Source organism: Venturia canescens, chromosome 6, assembly GCF_019457755.1.
Source record: "Venturia canescens isolate UGA chromosome 6, ASM1945775v1, whole genome shotgun sequence".
Lineage (NCBI taxonomy): Eukaryota > Metazoa > Arthropoda > Insecta > Hymenoptera > Ichneumonidae > Venturia > Venturia canescens.
In genome coordinates this window covers 8,198,307-8,217,488 of record NC_057426.1, presented here as the reverse complement: position 1 = coordinate 8,217,488, position 19,182 = coordinate 8,198,307, and the positions used below count along the sequence as shown (strand labels likewise).

Sequence of the window (19,182 nt, the reverse complement as noted above, 5' to 3'; positions counted from 1 at the left end):
TAAAGCGGGCGGCGCTGGGCAGCAGGTGTTTTAAGCCCATTCCTAGACGAGGCCCGAGAAGTGCATAAGGTTTGCGAGAGTGCGGGACGTCGACGTCGCGGCGGCGCCGTAGTCGCACGAGCCAGGTACGTACGTCGCAACATTATTCCTCTTCTCGTTCGACTTTTCCCTCTCGCGTTTCCACTCCCGTTCCCGCCTTTTCACTCTCCCTGCACTCTTCACTTTGCCTTCTCCCTCCTCTGCCTTCTTGTTCGTCGTGTTGTACACGATCGCGGTCTGTTGTACTTATACTTTGTTGTTGCCTCGTACCTGACTGTATTTATAAGACTAACTATATGACTTCCGCGCCCGGTGTGTCGACGGGAGATTGTGTGCGTACGCAGCACGTACTCGCAGCACACATGCGAGAGCGAACGCACCGCGTACTGTGACGGAGTCGCGACGGTGTGCACGCGAGGCGTAGTAACCTCGACGTCCTATAGCTATAACGCAGAATACGAGGCAGGCCGGTGGCTCGAGCGAGACGGAGAGAAAATACTGCCAAGACCAACAACCTATAAGATAAACTGCGCAATTCCGTCCTTCCCATCGTACCGAACGTTTCTCTCTCTCTCTCCCCGGTTTCGTGCTTCTCGCTACTCGTTTTGTTGTGACTTGGAACCCTACTGTAAAATCGCTGGTAAGAATCGCGGGCTCGCTACTCGATACAATGTTGCAACGAGGCTCATGCCCTATTCATGTATCCGCAGGTTATTGTTACCGCGGAGGAAAAGTGATCGATGAAAAAAGTACGTTTCGTCCGGGGCAGGGGAACGAGTAGGGAAGTCGGAGTCGTCGGGGATGTGCGGAACTCGCTAACGCGGTTGCTTCTCTTCGCCGGGTATTGGCCTCAGGAAATTGGAGAATCTGCTGGGCTGGAGGAACGGCGAAAAACGCTGATCGAAGCTCGATCGGGGATCGGAGCGATTTGTTGTTGTCGGAAACACGTGCGCATCGAACGCCACGCGCTCTCGTGAATAGGGAAAGAAAATAAGTTTCGGCCAGGTCAGGGCTGTGACGACGCAGTGAAAATTTACTACGGAGGCGATGCAACACTAGCGATAGACTCGCGTGCTCGAGCACTCCGACGCAATTCTGTTGTGCATGGTCAGTGCTCGGAGTGACTACGCTAACTTTTATTTATTTACGTCGCTTTGTGTTACGATGCAGAGATTTTCCGGGTTCGACGATCGTTTTTTAATAAATTCGTATTTCGAGATTTCCTACGACACCCAATCGATTCTCGTGTGCTGCGTAAGAAAAAGGAGAAATTCTTTCCCAGAAATAACCTCGTAATCGGGGCCCGCTGCGACGACCATCACGATTATTCCGGCTGCTGATAAGCCGACGTTTCTCATACGTTTTTCCCTCCTCCTCGCCGCGATAGATTAGAGGCTCTCGTCGGGCGGGAGAATCACGAGTGCGCGACAAAATCCGCTCCGCACACCCCGCCGCGTCCTCCTAACGAGCGTGTCGTTCGCGTACACTCTCAGTTCATGATTTATGGCCTGCCGTGCGTCCTCAGATCCGCCAAAGAGAGCATATTTTTTCCAACTTTCGTTACAGCCTGATAAAACAATGATTGCTGACGTTGAACGTACGGGAGAACGCGCGAGAATTGAATCCTTGAAAAAACGACGGTTTTAACGAAAAGCTCATCCGCCGAGCCACTCGACTGATTCCTCAGTATTTTTTTTCGTCGACCAATTACCCACCAAGATTCTCGCGCCCTGGAATCAACGTAAATGGAAAACACGAGCGATCGGTACAGCTGCGAGTATTTTTAATTCAAGCGATTCTTCAACCCGGGAAAATGGTCGTACGCAGCCTTAAACGCCTCTAGCAAAAGTATCTAGCGATGAAACGATGCCGAAGTAATTCGCATTCTATGGAAAGGTAATCAAGAACGATGCTTCGAAGTTGCTACCCCTGCCATTATCAAACTGATGAATGAATTATTCGCTGCTCGAGAACGGGTGGCTCTAGTGTACGGAAGTGTAAACGGATCGTAGAGCACATAGCGAGGCCTCGCGATCCGACGAGAAGTTGCAACGAGTCTTTGCCCTTTTCAATCGCATCGCTTTTATTTTTTATTGCGGTCCCTTTGTACGAGTGACGAGCGATGACAACCTTCGGAGTGCTTCCCTCCTGCACGTTCATGACATTAATCGAGCTTTTGACATTTGGCGAACTTTGGTAAAGTCTGAATAGCGACGAGGACGCACCGCTTGGCCAAACCGAGTTATTCAAACTTTTCATTTCATTATTTCATAAAATTCTACTTAAAGTAACGGAAAACTCAATTCCGACATTAAATCGCGTTACAATCCCCGTGGGCAACACCGATTCGACCTTTTTTTCATCGCGAATCAACAAAGTTTCTATTTGCCTCGACTCAGAAGCTGTATTCGAGTCAAACAGTTACAACACAAATGTCGAGAAAAATGGTGCCTCGTAACCAGAGCTTTTTTCCAGGCGTAAGTACGGCAAATCCGAAGCAACAAAAAGTCTCGTAGCCACCGAGTAAAGAGCATCGAAGCATCGTGAAAGCAGAGTGCTAATGAAGGAAATAGTGTTTTCGTCAGTAGCGTAGACCAGCAGCAGGTATGTAGCAGCGTGCATCGATAATTTCATTTACGCTTCATACTCAAGGACGAATTGCCCGATACCCTTTGCCCGGAGCGCATATGCAGAACAGACGTCCACGCCGTTCGACCGCGCCACGCTCAGTACTCGAGGCTCCTTTTTTTTCATCGCACAACATGCCTCCTCAGCCCGTGGAGAAAAACTCGTGAAAATATTGAAAAAAACTTCCGTTTGCGCCACGCAGCACAGAAAACAATGAATACGCGTGCGTGGTTCAAACTCCAGCCGCGATAACACGTGAAAGCATCAAAATAAAAAACGCAAAAGTGACCTTCGAATTTCTCTCTGCATTCGTGCTCAAAATTTCCACGCGATCGATTTATAAAAATCCAACTTTCATTGCTCTTGTCGACGAAGCTCAAGGAAAACAATTATTCCAAAACAAAACCACAAAACTGTCATCATTTTAAAAAATTTCAAAATTTCTAAAGATCCTTAAATTTCTTCACATTCTTAGAAAACCAACCAACAAAAAAATTCTCAGCAAATGAAACGATGCAATAAAAAAAAAAAAAAAAAGACAAAAATGTTTTCAAAAATAATGATAATTGTACGACATGCAAAAAAATTTTGGAACGTTTCGGTTTCTGTCGGTCGAGTGATCTCATTTGTACGATAAACACGAGGTATCGAGTCACGTGGTTTTGGGAGAGGGGGCTGTGTATAGTGGACGGATTCAAGTGTATTGTCGTGCAGTGTGCGCTTTCGTACTGCGATGGAAAGATGTAAACAAGAGATCGAGCGAGGGGCGAGGGAGGGGGTAGAGAGAGCTCCAAAGGAGTGTGTACTTCGAGGCTGTCTTTGTCGCGTATCGATGTGGTTGTCGGCGTCGTCGTCCGTCGCTCATGTGCGCTACAATATACCAGCGGCGTGGTGAGCCTGCACGAGTTATTTATAGAAGTCGATTATTGTGCAACAAAACGCCGGCTTTACGTAACTCTGTACGCGCCACTGTCGTTTCGAGCCCAAACTCGCATGTGTGCGCACGTGAAACAACATTTTATGCTTATATAGGCATAGAGATATATGTGAGAACGCGTCAAATATAATAAAAAGAATAGGATGTGTGAATATGTGCATGGAACGAATGCGGATTCGTGAAATCGTTTACGCAAAGTAACTCGAACTTCGGGCGGGAGGAGACGGAAATAGGGAGGGGGGAAGACGTTTGGAAAAAGCGCGATCGAATGTCTGAAAAAAAAAAAAAAAAACAAAAAAGGATAAAAACCGTGGATTTTTTCGTGATTTTATTGGCCCCGTAGCGCGATGTCGATAGCGTGAAATATTGAACCGGGAATGTATGCGTAAAAGACTTGCTTAGGTGAGAAACGCCCGTGGCAATTGAACGGACAGGAAACGTCGAATTACGACGAGTTCGGGCGATCGAGTCCCCGCTCTCTCTGTCTCTGTCTCTCTCGCCCCTGCTCCGCCTGTACGCGGCAGGCCGACCTGGAAGGGGGGACACATGTACGTAAGTAATGATGTGTGGAAGGTATGCGAGCGCCGTCTCTCGGCTATCAGCGAATGGAAGGAAGAGAACGAGGCGGAGAGGGGCACCAAACGGGGAGAGTCGGAAGCGGAGAGAAGGGAGGAGAGAGAGAAAACGAGATGGAAGATCGCGACGTTGCTCGCCGAGAGTTCTGGGAGCCGCGCCGGCCGGCTTCCAAACAGCTGAGCGAAGCGTAAACTTTACTACGACGAAAGATACTTCCTTCGAACAAACTCGGGCCTGGGGACGAGAACGGACGCGAGAAAGAAGGCGGAAAGGAAGGAGCGAGGGAGATGGGGAGGGGGGAAAAAAAGAGGCGCCTGACGCGCCGTTATCCGAACTTATTGTATACGGCGACTTGATGCAATACGAAAATTCACGTTTTCCATATCATCAACAAAAAAAAAGGAAGAACCCAAACTTGGAATTTTTCAAGCAAACGTCCCAATGATTCGGAATATTTATTTATTTATCCGCGAATGTCATAAATCAACAATAACGTACGAACGATTTTCTCTGCCACGGATAATAAATGCATGCGGACACTTTATTGTTGTTATGTAAACACAACATTTGTAACAAGACATAAATCAACGTACTATGTAACGATGCTGATCATCAACGCACTACGTAACGCTCGAACGATTGATTAGTAACGCTACAATAATTCTGCAAATACGAAACGTTTCGTCGTAAGAGATGAAAAAATACAAACACATTTACACAATTTTTATTCGACGCGTTTTTTATCTCAGTTCCGAGCGGAATTTGCCTCGAGACACGGCGAATATCTGCCTATTCAGGTGTCCCGATCTATCGAGCCATAAGCTCCGATTCATTTCGTATTTTCTTTTAATCCACCGACTTCGAGCAATCAAAAAATATAACGTTTCGCGATAAGACACTTTTTTCTGCTTATTTATCAAACAATTTTACTTTCTGTCGCCTCGTTCAAATTTCAAGGTCGCGAAAGACGAACCAGCGAGAAATTTTTCAAGTAAAAGTCAAACGTAAGCGTAACGTGATATCTTCGCGTTAATTTTTTTCAATCCGTTTTTCTTGAAAAATAAATTATAATGAATAAATGCCAAACGTTACTATTTATTTTTTTCAAAATTTACTAATTATTACGAATGCAAACTCATCAAATTCGTCTCGATTATTCATAAGCAGTTAATGAAAAAAAAAAAAACTTTTACTTGCTCGACGTCAAATATTTCATCATAAATGATAAAACAATGACATTGACTTCATAACATCGCGTGATGAATCGCGGGCATTTTATCAAAAAAAGAATTACAAAGATATCTTATTTTCCGTAATTAACTACCGATAATTTTTAACGAATTCATGTAAAAATAATTTTGCCGCGAAAATTCATACGCATTTACAATTGTAAAAGAACATTTGGTGGTATCTTATTAATTTTTTTATTCAATTGAACAATGAATGGATGAATTCAATGTGAATAATATCAATAAATAAAAACGAAAAGAAAAGTAAATAAATTTTTCTCAACACTTTTTACCACGATTAGCGTCTGGCGCTTTACAAAAATTGTCCGAAGCTTTCCAAGTTTTATCTCGTAGGAAACGATAATGTGCGTATATTTGCAGCCGGCTGAGCGCGTCCATCGACAGAGAGAAAAAGGGGAGAGAGGGAGAAAGAAAGAAAGGACAGAGAAAAACCGGCTTCCACGAATCGTTCCGAGAACACACACAGAGACGCGCGCACGTACACATGGCGGCCGGTTTCGGCCAGCCATCGCTTTCGCTTCTCGCGAAACTAACGTAAAATTTCGCCAGCGCGATTCTTGCTCCCCCCTCCCCTGTCTCATTTCTTCGCGTTTTTTCCCGCATCGGGAATGAAGCAAAAACGTGTTCGAGGTCGAGTTTAAGGATAAAATATATATATTAATAGAACAAATGAAAGAACATTTCTCGGGCCACCACCATAATTCGATATGAAAATTATAAAATAAAACGAGAAAATATAAAGTAAAATTGAAAAGAAAAAAAAATGATGCTCACCTACAAAACTCCGCTTCTTGCTCTTCGCACTCGGCTTCGACGATTTCCTCGATCAGAATCCTTTCGTCACAATTTTCAAACACTGACATACCTACGACACGATTGTTTAATGCGCGCACCGAAACAACAACAACAACACACTCGTCGACTAAATCACTAAACGTAAGTTACTGTACTCATGAACTTTGACAGGAAATAATGTAAACTTGGAGATCACACAAGTGTCGATTTTTTGTTTTTATTTATATTAAAACCACTGTTGCACAATCGTCGCTCTTGAATCCGATCGCGAAAAACTGAATCTTTGGAGCAGCGGCGCTTTCACGAGAAAGCGTGCCGCGTATTGAGTATCACTCGACGGTCGCGCTGTATGAAAAACTGCGAAAAATAAAAAAATCGCGGTTTTTGCCTTCGGGGCTGAATAAGATTTTTATTTGTTTTGAATTATAAATAAAATTCACTCTCCACACGACGCACTTGTAGTAATTAAGAAATTTTTATACAGTCTATTGATAAAGTTCGAATGTTTTATAATGGCGATTTATATCAAGCCGTGTTTCAGCTGTTTGAGATTTGATAAGTTGGTCGCCGACACGAGACCGGGCGCGACTCTCCCGAGCGACGAGGACACACAACGCCCGAACGCGTTTTCGTAATGGCGATATTCTTTGGCGGGAAACAGCTGAGGGCCCCTGCGACGACGCGGCCGAGTAAGAGAGAAAGAGAGAAAGAAAATCACGGATTACTACGCCGCCGGTACCAGGGCCGTATGCATCAGGGAGCCCGCACCGGACGATCACAATTTCGTTCTGCTCGATTTTTTTTTTTAGTTCCTCTTTCTCCCACCACGTGTGTCATACACTTGCCGATGTGAACGGACTATTCACTTTTACTGACACACCGGAGAGCGATGCACTCCCAAAAAACGCGGAAAAACTACTGAACGAGAAAAGTAAAGATAAAAGTATCGCGTTTCACACGCGTCTCAACGAAACTTTACGAATGCGGTTGCATTCAATTGCGAAATGAACGAAACTTGTATTGCCCGTACGATTACTCCGAGATTCACACAACTGTCACAATGTTCGCACTCTCGTCGATAAACTTTTAATTCCCCACTCGTCGAATTGAATTAACCTCAGATCAAGGCTCTCCTTTCCTTCAATGATCACTGTGCCGTTCGAGAAATCGCTCGAAAGTACGAAATTTCGGTTCGGCAATCTGTTTTACATACGTCTCCAGCATCATCGTGCTTAGAGATCGAGAAAGAGGGGGGAAACGGGGGAGAGTACAAGACAGATTATGTGGCGGATCGACCGGACGAGATTACAAAATGTTTAATTTCTTATCTTTCACACTATACACGAGCACTCTTGTCAAGCTTTTACATTTATAGGGATCCTATGACCTTGTGTATTTGCTTATGTTTTTGTTGAACAAGTATTTCTTTCACACCACAGGACGAACCACGTTTCGCGAGACAGGTGGCCAAGGCGCGTTCGTACCGAAACAAAAACTAACATAAATCACAAGCCACACAACTCGATAAGAGCGATTATCGCGTTTGGAATCGAAAGACGCGTATTAAGAAAACTTTGATTATTAAAAACGAGCAAATTGGCAGTATTAGGTTGAGAATGTGAGAAATCAGCGATAACACCGGATACGCACACGTTGCTGTTTCGTCCGTGCCAGCGGCATACGGTGGTGTGACCAGTCCGTGCGACGCGAGTGTCGACTTTTCCCTGAGCGCCACTGTTGGCGCTCTCTATCTCTTTCTTCCCTCAGCTCGCTCGCGCGCGCGCTCGAGGGGTCTGGTAGTGGGGGGAGAGAGCGGCAGAAGAGTAGGGGGAGCTATTCGCTGTTGATTCTTCCCTGAGTGAGCTTGCCTCGTACGAGATCCCCACCACACGCTTACACTCATGCGATTGATCAATTGTCACGACATTTGAAACTCATCAATCAATTTGAAAACCAAGCAAAATTCCTATTTTCAATTTTATTGTGAAAAAAATAAATTCTTTATTGTAGCATTGCGTAAAGATTGTAAAAATCATCATTTTCACGCGAACTACTTTTGTGTCGCGCACATTTACGCTAGAGGAATTGTACGGTCCGCGCGGGAAACATCTGCCAGCTGGCCGAAGCCCCGCCCATAAAGTATTCGCCAGACTTCTCCCTCCTCGCCACACCGCTACTTACCCCAACTGCTCGTTCTGACGCTGCTCCCCCACTCTTTACATCTGTTTCCCTCCCTATACGTCCCATGTGTAAGAACTTCTCGGTCTCTCAACTTCACTATCACCGCTCACAACGTACGCTTTTTCACTACGTCGTACGAGCACGAGCAACTTTGAAAACTCCAAGGGCTTCTAAACTCGAAGAAAAATGAGACTAATTTTCAAAATCTGCTTCTAGTGTCGCCACTAGGGGCGCTGTTTTCTAAAAATCTAACCTCGAGATCGTACCGATTCGAACCATATTCTTGGGGAATACTGTTAAAAAAGTTTAAACCTCTGCTTTTTTTCGCCGAAATTGCTTTTTATTCTGTAAAGCGATCGGCATATCTAAAAATTTTGAATTGATTTTGATCGCTAGAGAACGCTCGAGTTCGCCCTCAGCCGGTAAAAGCTTTTGACATTTCAAACCTCACGAAAACTACTATATTAACTGTAGAATGAACAAAAAGTAAGTTTTTCTCTTTTCTTGAAATTATTTCTTATTCCAGTAAACCTCTCTCGCGCCATGGGACTTTATTTCGTTAGACATTTCGCTTTACTGACATTAGAAATGAAACATCACTCCATCCGAGCGATTACGAAAATGTCTGACTACAGGTAATGTAGTAAATGTAAGAACTGTGAGCAATCGTCGATAATATTTTTGACAGAATTTGGCAAGTGATGAGGTGAACTTTCTCGGTTGATCCGGATCTTTTCGAAAATATTTTAACGTTTTCGTTTTTTTTGCGGTTGTGACTTGACAGAGCGATTGAATTTTCAAAAAAAATCAATTTGCTGCACAATTTGGACGGTGACGCCATTTTTCTACATAGCGCTCCAATCGGTATTTCCGGTCAACTAATAAAACTGAGAAAAAGACGCTATGCTATTCGTAAAGTAATTGTTTAATATCAAACAGTAAAATTCACTAGTTTGTTCATTATATTTTTGACTAACGACGACTTGAAAATGATAAATTATCATAAAACTTATTCGCAACGATTCCCAAACTTGAGAATCGCCGTCCACTGAATTCTCTGAACGCAGCCCTTGGATTGGAACAAACGATTTCCTTAGATTTCGAACTTTCGAACCCCGGACAAAGGAACGAAGATTGACGAATTGTGTCAACGGTCAAATTCAATGATTGAACTCGATCCGCCCTCAACATTGCTTAGTTTTCTATCTCTCAAAAAATTAAAACGTTTTATTACTACTATTAATAAACGCAATAATTCCGTGTTTCATATCCTTTTGTCGTTTATTTGGCCACTGTCAACGTTTCTTTTCTCGTTTCCGTATATGCCCTACAATTCATGTGTGTGTCCGAAATTGAGTGAAAAGAATCTGATATCGTATGAATCAGCTTATTGCCCGTCATCAATTATAAATGTTCGCGAATATGCTTCTCTCAATGATTCAGACTGCGGAAACGGTAAGAAATAGCTCAGAAGTTCGTAGGGCCAGTGATTTACCACAAAATTTTTTGCACTTTGCTCTTCGCAGCATCTCATTACCTTCAGTAACCTAGAGATGTGACCAACATCTGTAACAATTGTACCGAGCTTCAATGGTTATGCATAGAACGATTGACTTTTTTCAATAAGTACTTCAATTCGTTCTCAAACCGAGTCTACTGAAGACAAAAAATAAAATGGTACGCATATACAAAAACTTATGGAGCAAAAACACCTGGTATAAAGATCAGATTTTAAATCGCTATACCTTCAAGCCCTCACTTTTCTATATCATTGAGAATTCTGAAAAAAATACATCATCAACAGGTTTCAGCATCACCTTGAGAAATGAAATATTTCTAATACTACAAACATAGTGAGCCTTTCAAGTATGCATAAAAACAAGATAAAACATGACATATTGAGGAGCACTTGACGAATAGTTTTCAAATTTACAGGAGAAATGATGACAAACATTGTCGCGAAGTCATTTATGCTTTCACTATTCCAGAATCAATTTTCATTTATTACCTAGAAATGACAACGAATTATCACCAATTTTGTATACTTAATTTTCAGTTGATTGTGTCTATTAAACAAAGTGACACGAGTTATTGAGTTAGAGAATACCTTTGCATCAAACATCCTGAGAACGACTTATCTCTAAATGAATGATTTGAAATCTCTGAGTGTACGTTTGTGTCAATAAAAAGTAAATTACTCTTTAACTAGATCATTGAAAAAAAATTGAAATTTGACAGTTCCTACGGACCTCTGAGTGGACGTGGCAGAGTTTCCACACGAAAAAGATGAACGTTGTAATAATGGGCTCATGATGAAACTCGAAGACCGTGCTCATCGTACGGAAATATTTATTACAGGAGATACTTGTTGCGGAGGCATCACAAAGTTCTTTCTCATCTTTATATCGTGTATTTACAAAGTCCATTGTATGCTTTGCATAAATATCAATATATATGAATATATACAAACGTATATAGGCATATATAAAATATTTACACACCCATACACACGTATATAAGTTTATATATACGATAGATGGTAATTTGCATTAATATGGTCGTCACTTGAGGGCTCTCCGAAATTAGAATAATAATTATTCGTTAATTATCTTAAAATCTAAATCGTCCCTATCCCTAAACATTGTTTTCGTTCTTCCAACTTTGTTTTCCCTCTGCTTTTTTTTTTACCAAAATTTAGGTTCATGGTAAATATTAAAACAACAGTCTCGTAGTGTGTCCAGAAATCTCGGAAAGGAATCAACATTTGCATTGAATCTATAAAAAAAAAATGAAAGATGACAAACTGATTAATTCATTCACATATTTCCTTGTTGTTTGTAATCAGTTAAGTTTATTTTTTTTCTCTTATCAATAATTATTTGGAAAAAAAAAAGAAAACATTCCTCATTTGTTTGAACGAAATTACATCAGAGCAACGTGAGCATCTGTGATTGCTACACAGTCAGAGACGAACGCTATACGACGACGCAATTTCTTTTTAATACGAATTTTAACAAGTTTTTCTCTTATTCATTTTTATTTCTTAGTGTTTTGTTGTTGTTTGTTTTTTTTTTTTTACTTCGATTTATATTTGTCGTTAACTTCATTCATTTAAATATATAATAGCTTTTACACAATGTCTTTTCCCCTCGCGATAATTCGCGGTACACGTGAAATATATATAACACAAGTCGTAGCGATATATATATATATTCTCAAATTTCTTTTCTTTCATCTCGTTCTGTCACGTCAATCAAAAATAGTAAAATCATAAATCTTTTCTGTCCTCCTCTTTCCTCTTTTTTTCTCTCTGCTCCCCTTTTTTTCATTTTTCTCCTTACTTGTAAGGATAATTTACAACATTCACCACGTGTCTATGTATATGTGTGGGTGTGTGTGTGTGTGTGTGTGTGTGTGTGTGTGTGTGTGTGTGTGTGTGTGTGTGTGTGTGTGTGTGTGTGTGTGTGTGTGTGTGTTGGGTGTTCCAATGTACGTTTATCCATTTTTAATCTCTACCTGACAATGAACTGTTTTTTTTAGTAATTTCATTTTTTGTCTTTTTTTCGAGCACACCTAGTGACGCTTTGTTTTTCTTGTTTTATCGGAAAAAGTTCAATTCGACATGGTTTTTAGGCTCGATCTTATTGAAACAGGAAAAAGAAAATCTACGACTCTTTAAAACGTTTATCGACCTAGAAATCTACAAATTTATCATATAAGAAACATCGTGATTTTTGTTAGCCTTAGTAATTAACTATTTAAAAAAAAAAAATGTATTCGCATTATCAACGGGAAAAATCGGTCTGCTCATTCAATGAACAAAATGTGAAAGGTTCCCTCTTGAAAAACATTGCAGCTCGTGAAATTTCGCCCAGTGAATCAGTCGTCGTATCAATTTTTTGTTCAACAAACAATAGTTTTGTTTGAGGCGACGTTCTCTCATGTGACTTTTAGCTTTTTTCGTGTCGCTCGTGCAAGTTGGATCGAAAAGTGTCGATTTCAAGTTCCGAAAATACTTCTGAAATCTTTCAATAAAAGACCTATTCAAAAATTGGTGAGGAAAAAAAACACCAATGAATCTTTTGGAAACGAGTGATAATCTCCTTTATATTCGTTCCATCGGAAATTCGTCGGTCCAGCGGAAATCGGGTGAAGCATCGAGCAATGAAAGTCGCAACCAATCCTTCTTCGCATCCGATCGAAATTCAATGAGAACGTGAAGGAAAATTCACACGTTGAACGCGAGTCATTAGCTTGTATAATATCAAGAGCCAACTTTATCATCTGTCTAGCCGTTTTTGTTGTAGTTATATTTTTTCCCTTTTTTACGCTTCTGTTTACTTCGATTATTTCATTTTTTTTGTTTGTTTCATTGACAGTCAAAAACACCTTCAGAATCGTCGATTCAACATCGACTGCGCCAATTCAATATCGGAGGAGTGAACTAAAGATTATAGTGGAATAAGAGCATTGCTGATTGGTGGTTAGCTCATAGAGACCTGCCCGTTAGCGAGTAGTCTTTCGATCGCTGCGTTTATGTCACCGAACGTTGCAATTAGAGCTGAAAACAAAAAAATCACATTTTTACCCTGAAAATATGACAAAAACGAAATCTCGTATTTTCCTTTTTTCTTGTACAATATTAAACTCGTTGCAATTTTTCCAAACTCATTCCTAATTGAAAAAACATGCAAAATTTTCACGAAAGATATTTTCATCTTGGAATCGAGCACTGTGGTAGTGGCTCGACGTCAATTATTGAAAGAAAAAACCAGAACGAGCCCTGCCGCACTCTGATAAACTTGAGAGTGACGATTTTGACTTTTCAAAGAATTAAATGATTTCACATTAATTATCTGATAATCAAATCATGAAATTTTATTTTGTCGTTTCGTTTCATTAACGTTTATTATTATTAACGATATTGAAATTGAAGTTTTTCTACACTGATTTTCAAACTTTTTTTTCACTGTTCTTGTTTACGGTTTTCCACAATACTCGTTCCTTTCATAAATAGAAATATGTGGAATTGTACCTTGTAAATTGGCGTCTCTGTTGACGAAACCCATCGCCGTCAATTGTTCAAGTTGCGCCCGGTAACGTTCTTCCGGTGGTGGCCCTGGTTGGCCATCTTCTTGGCCTCCCCCCAACGCCACCGCGGAAATCTGCAAAAAGTTCGTTAATTATTATTTACCCGAATAATCACAAAACAGTTTCTTGTAAGGGAGAAAAACTTTTTGAAAATTACCATTCTAGCCATAAATTGTGAAAGCGCGTTCTGTTGGCTTGCGTCAGCTTGACCGGATGCTGGTGCGTTCGGTGTTGCTGTTCCTGTTGTGGGCGTCGTTGTTGCCGTTGTTGGTGGTTGTGTAAGTCCCATACTGCAAAAAATAATGTTTTTAAAATAATCTATAATTATTTTTGAACAAACATAATTTTTATTCTATAAAACAAAGCCCAATCGTTTCTCTACCAAATCCAAATCAATCATAGTATTGACTTGAAAAGTTCCCTTTATTTTTAATTTCTACCCTAGATTCGGAAACAGTGATTTCAAAACCTATGCTTGCAATTTTCAAAGTGAATTGTGTACGTGAAAAATGAATTAATTAGAACTAGTTAAAAAAAAAAAAATACATTTCAACGATTAGAACCAGAAAAACGTTCAAAGGGAATAAACTCGAACATGACATTTAATTCTTGAATTGGTTTTCGATACGAATAATATAAAAAAACGATTGATAATGGAAGGGCATGTGGATACAAGAAATCATGAGAAATCCATGAGCAAGTCTCATACACTTCGTGTTATGAGCAATGCTCGATATTTTCGAATTTAAAAAAAAAATCGGTGACTAACGCTCTACAATAGGTCAATAGTTATAATAACGAGTTATTTAACAGAGTTTTATGTAGATCACAGCAAATTGTGATTTCCAGGGAATTTGTCTAAATGAGTAAAGAAGTTTAATGTATTCAAACGTATTGTAAATATTGACCGCATAGTTTTTCGAACGGTGTATCACATCGGTCAATTGTTGGAAAGTCGACACGAGCTGATAACGTGAACGCTTTAATGAAGGAGCTTTATAAACAAAAGACCCAACTACCGTGCACCCATATATAAGATCGAATTCATTCCAAGAATTCTATCAGAAGCAAAAACATAAAATTTGTTAATTCTGACCGATGTATAAACGTGAAATAGAATATTTTTTAAAAACAATCGAAAATATCTTATACCACACGATTCTATCCGCAGAGCTTCAATCCAATTGCGCGTATTAAAAAATGAAATAAAACCTAACCAACATCAAAAGAGCACTTCTTTAGAAGTGTCAAAAAATTTTTTAAAATAAATCCAACAAAACTATGAAAAGTTTTCAACTGAAATTCTACTCTGTATTCATTACTTTTATAGAATTTTCTAGAACAGTTGTGAACTTCAAACACAACAGAATTGTGTTTGAAAAATTTTTTCATTGTACAGAAGCCATACGCGAATGATGTGAATTTTATTACACGTTTTTCCTCTTTTCTCAATCTCAAGTTAAAAGTACTATTACAAAAAAAAACCTCGTAAGTTAGGAAAATACATGTTAAGTGTAAACGAGGCGATAGGATTAAATTATAGAGCAGGGTCCGTTATAGCCGTTATAGCGAATGGAAACTAACCTTCCAACGAAGTCGGGAGCAACAGTGCGCAATTGTTCCATACCCTGTTGTATTTGCATTATTGCCGCAAGTGCATCCGGATTCGTAATAACGTTTTGTATCTGTGGATTTTGCATTTGATTTATGAAAGTCGGTAGCATAGTTCTCATCTGTTCTTGCATTTGCGGATTTGATCTGATGTAAGGGTTAGCAGCTAAAATGCTATTGGCGACTGAGGGATCGGCGGCCATCGCTTCGAGCATTGATCTCGTATAAGGGGCATTGAGCATGTCACGCATCATTTGCGGATTTTCCATCATCTGAGTAGCCAAGCTTTGCATCCCCGCGTCCATTATACCGCCGCCTTCGCCACCAGGTACACTCGTCGGTCCTCTCGTCGTTTGCCCACCTTCGCCTGAATTTGGGTTCCAAGGATTTGGCAATGGATCACGATTTTCTTGACCTTGTTGCGGATTAGGTGCACCCTCGCTTTCGTTGCTATTTGTCACGAGGGCCGCAAACGGATTACGCTCATTTGCCGCTGCCGCTAACATTGGCTCTTGGATTTCGCGATACATTCGTCGAAGAGCGCTGTGACCACCGGGAATGCTTTCTAAATTTGACAGAGCACGATCGTGAGTACGCATCAACTCTTGCAACATCGAAGGATTGCGGGCTAACTCCAGTGTTTGCCTGCAATTACGACACGAACGACCAATTGTTAATCAAATTGTTTTAGTTATCAAAATCAACGAATAGAGGGCAGATAATCTCTCGTTATTGCAGTAATATTGGAAAATCTTCTAGTTTTCTAGATCGGAATTAAAATTCGTGAGTGTCTTTTGCAAAATATTGTTAGGGTACAAATCATCGAACGCTTTATATAAGTGGAAATGATTCACATATTTGAAATGGGCCATGAAAAAAATCATTGAAGACTGAATGTTATAGGAAATCCGGAAATGGCTGGTATTCCCTGAAATGCGTCAATAAGCAATGACGCATTGATAGGATTTATGAACGGATTGAATGGAATTATCATTAAAGAAAAATTGAATATTTATCACACTGAATAAGGTCGACCCAAATGTCGGGAAAATGCTTTTTTTTCTTCTATACCGTGGCTGACTACAAATATACAACTGTTACCTTATCTCACACAATTTTCTTCATTGGTGTAAGTCCGGGGTTGGGATTAATTTTAAAAAAAATTTCGACCAAAATTCAAAGTCTTCTTTCGTTCTCAAGATCAAACAACTTTAAATAAGAAAAAATTTTGGATAACTTTTTTCTAGAAAACCCGTAAATCTAACAAATAAGTCTTATACATTTCGAAACCATTTGTGAGCGTGAGCAATTAAGCGACTTTCAACTTCGATGATTAATAACTCGTTATCGTTTTCGTCTCGGCAATGGTTAATCAACTCAATTTGTGGAAGATCGCCTCTTTTAGCGGGGAAAGCCACTTTTCTCAAAGCAAAATTGTATCTCAACGATTCATCTGAACTGCATCATATACCTCATCAATTCAGGATTGTTCAACATGTGACTTATTTCCGGGTTGCGTTGCATCAGCTCCTGCATCTGTGGGTTTGCCGATACCATCATTCGTACACTTTCTGGATTGTTCATCATGCTCTGTACCAAAGGATTATCAAACAATTGACGCATCGTCTCATGATTAGTCATTAACTCTCGTTGCATTTGTTGTTGTAGGTCCATGAAGTTGGTCGATCCTAAACCGAGGCCCTCCAAGCCAGCTAGGCCTCCTATGCTGCCCAAACCAAATGGAGTTGCTCCTACGTCCGCTGAAAATCGTTTTTCCCCATAAAAAACAATTAAAAATAATAACTCATTGACTTGACTGAAAAAATTATCACTTTTCTTGGCATTGAGGGGCAATTACTTCTTGTTGTAATCTTTGCGAGAATATCAAATCTTTAATTGAATTTTCGAAAAAACTCAGCAAAACAACTGCGGAAAGTTTCCACGATTTTTTCATTTCCATCAAGACAGGTATAGCAACTTGAAAATGCTGAGACTTAATATTTCAAATTTTTAATGAGAGCTGTTTTACCTGCTGGCCTTGTTGTGGACGAATCGGCTGTTTCTTGAGATGAGCTTCGTGGCGCTTTGACCACAAGATGTACAGTCAATCCATCTTTGACGTTGTGTGTACCAAGAGTATCACGATCCTTCATTATTTTTCCCGCAAATATGAGGCACAGTTGTTCCGGTTGTGCATTGAATTTCTTGGCAACTTCATTTTTAAACTAGAACATAAAAGATTGAAAGTGAAAAGTAAAATATACATTTTGATAGTTTGCTCATTCATAAGAAATATTATTCCTATGGGGCTCAAGAACTGTCTGAATTTGTCTCATTCACTGTCTTGCTGCAGTTGCATTGGAAAGATAAAAAAAAACTATTGTAAAAGTTAGAGCAGCAAAGCTAGATGCATTCTCTGCATTTTCTATAAATTACTTCCATTCTCTATTGCTACATCTCTTAAACTAAAAAACATGATTTTTCTACAGCCTTTGTCACATGTGGCATTGAGAATTTTCCAGAAATGATTCCTGAAAAACATAATTATTCAAGATTCAATATTTCCTGAGGCACTTGCAGATAAGGAAAACACGCGAAACCGTGAAATCTCAGTAAAAAATCTTTCAAATCAGAAATGTTGAGAATTTTGAAATTTGGCGTACACTGAATGTTTTCGAATTTTTTAGGAATTTAAAATTTATGTATGTTAGACGGAACGACAATGGTAATAAACTAAGGCTAGCTTTCTTGTTTTCATTCTTCGTATTAAGCCTCTTATCTTTCATCATCAACTTTCGTTAATATGACAACGTGTAAACTGCACATTCGTTTTTCATAGAAAAAACAACAGGTATTGTCATCAACGAATAAACAGTAAAAAAATAAAAAGTGGGAAAAAAGACCAGTGAAAACGAATGCCTAACCCATGAAAAATGAATTGTCAAGAGTTGAAGTCACGCGAGGACATGCAGAGGATATCCAGAATAAAAAAAACGATCGATTGTCGCGTTTAAATGATTAAATTCGATAATAGGTGAAACTTACGTCTTTAATTGTCGCGTCATCTTCAATTTCGATGCTCTGTTTTTCCTTTGGTGTTTTGACGAAAATCGTAATTTTCTTCGAAGCCTCCTGGCCTTCTGCCATCTTGAAGTGGTTGATGACTCGTTACTTTCGATCCGGTCGGAGATTATTTCTTTTTTTTTTTTACTTTTTTCCCCTGCTTTTCAATGCTTCCGCGACGATCGGTTTTACCACGCGTATTCCCTCCCAAGGCACGAACAGCCACCGAGGGCCGTCGAGGAACGGCTCAACGAGCTTCAGTATCTTTACCCCACTTATTCCTTCTGTCTCTCTCTTTCTCTTTCTCCACACAATCCCACAATTTACGTACGGCTTTCCGTCTCTCTTTCACTTCTATTTATCTCTTATTTTCTTATATTTTGTACTATTTTTTTTTTAATTTCCCGGTTTTGTCGAATATGCGATTTTGATTAAATCTACGCTCAATTTTGTTGCGCTGCGGGTTCTGCGAACCTTACTTCACGAAATATTGTCTAGATAGGAATAATATTTTTGGCCAGTTTTAACGCGATGACGCGTTCCCCACCCGATGTGTACGTCTCGCGCGTCGATTTAATATTTCCACCAATCACAATCCTCCTTGCTACTTTTGATAACGTGGCCCACCTACGACTCGTTCTTCTCATGCCGTTAGAGCCAAACTAATCTGACTCAGCCGGTTTCATTCGCTTGTTTTTACTTTACTTTTTATCTTGGTGCATCTTTTCGTTATGATTACGCAATAACTCGTCATATTACTAGGACACGGTCATTGTACATCGTGGGCTCATATATGGCTCTCTGCATGGCACTATCGGGGTCGGGGAATCTCGATGGAATTCGACATTCGACGAGAATATTCTTCGCCCGGTGTAGGGGTGTTCATAATCGCGGCAACTCAACGCACTGAGTTTAGTACTCCGTTTAATCAACAGGTGGCAGAACTACCGCATTGAAAATGCATTTTCACTTCGATGAAACCACCTTAACGGCACTCCTTTTTTATTATTC

General features: G+C 40.1%; 2 protein-coding genes across 2 annotated transcripts in view; both read right to left on the bottom strand.

Moving 5' to 3' along the window:
- Positions 1 to 7,946, bottom strand: part of crp (cropped) — a 142,302-nt gene extending 134,356 nt beyond the window's left edge. Inside the window, exon 1 of the mRNA XM_043420885.1 lies at positions 6,205 to 7,946. Within this exon, the coding sequence (XP_043276820.1) occupies positions 6,205 to 6,293 (89 nt within the window). The 5' untranslated portion in view covers positions 6,294 to 7,946. The remainder of the gene's footprint in view (positions 1 to 6,204) is intronic.
- Positions 7,947 to 10,388: 2,442 nt separating this feature from the next.
- Ubqn (ubiquilin) lies at positions 10,389 to 18,724 on the bottom strand. Its single transcript, XM_043422367.1, has 7 exons — positions 18,154 to 18,724; positions 17,138 to 17,333; positions 16,580 to 16,868; positions 15,082 to 15,753; positions 13,655 to 13,787; positions 13,442 to 13,571; positions 10,389 to 12,967 (listed from the first exon to the last, which is right to left on the bottom strand). Exons 1-7 carry the CDS (start codon positions 18,253 to 18,255, stop codon positions 12,891 to 12,893), a joined length of 1,599 nt encoding a protein of 532 aa, XP_043278302.1. The 5' UTR covers positions 18,256 to 18,724; the 3' UTR covers positions 10,389 to 12,890.
- Between the last annotated feature and the right edge of the window lie 458 nt (positions 18,725 to 19,182).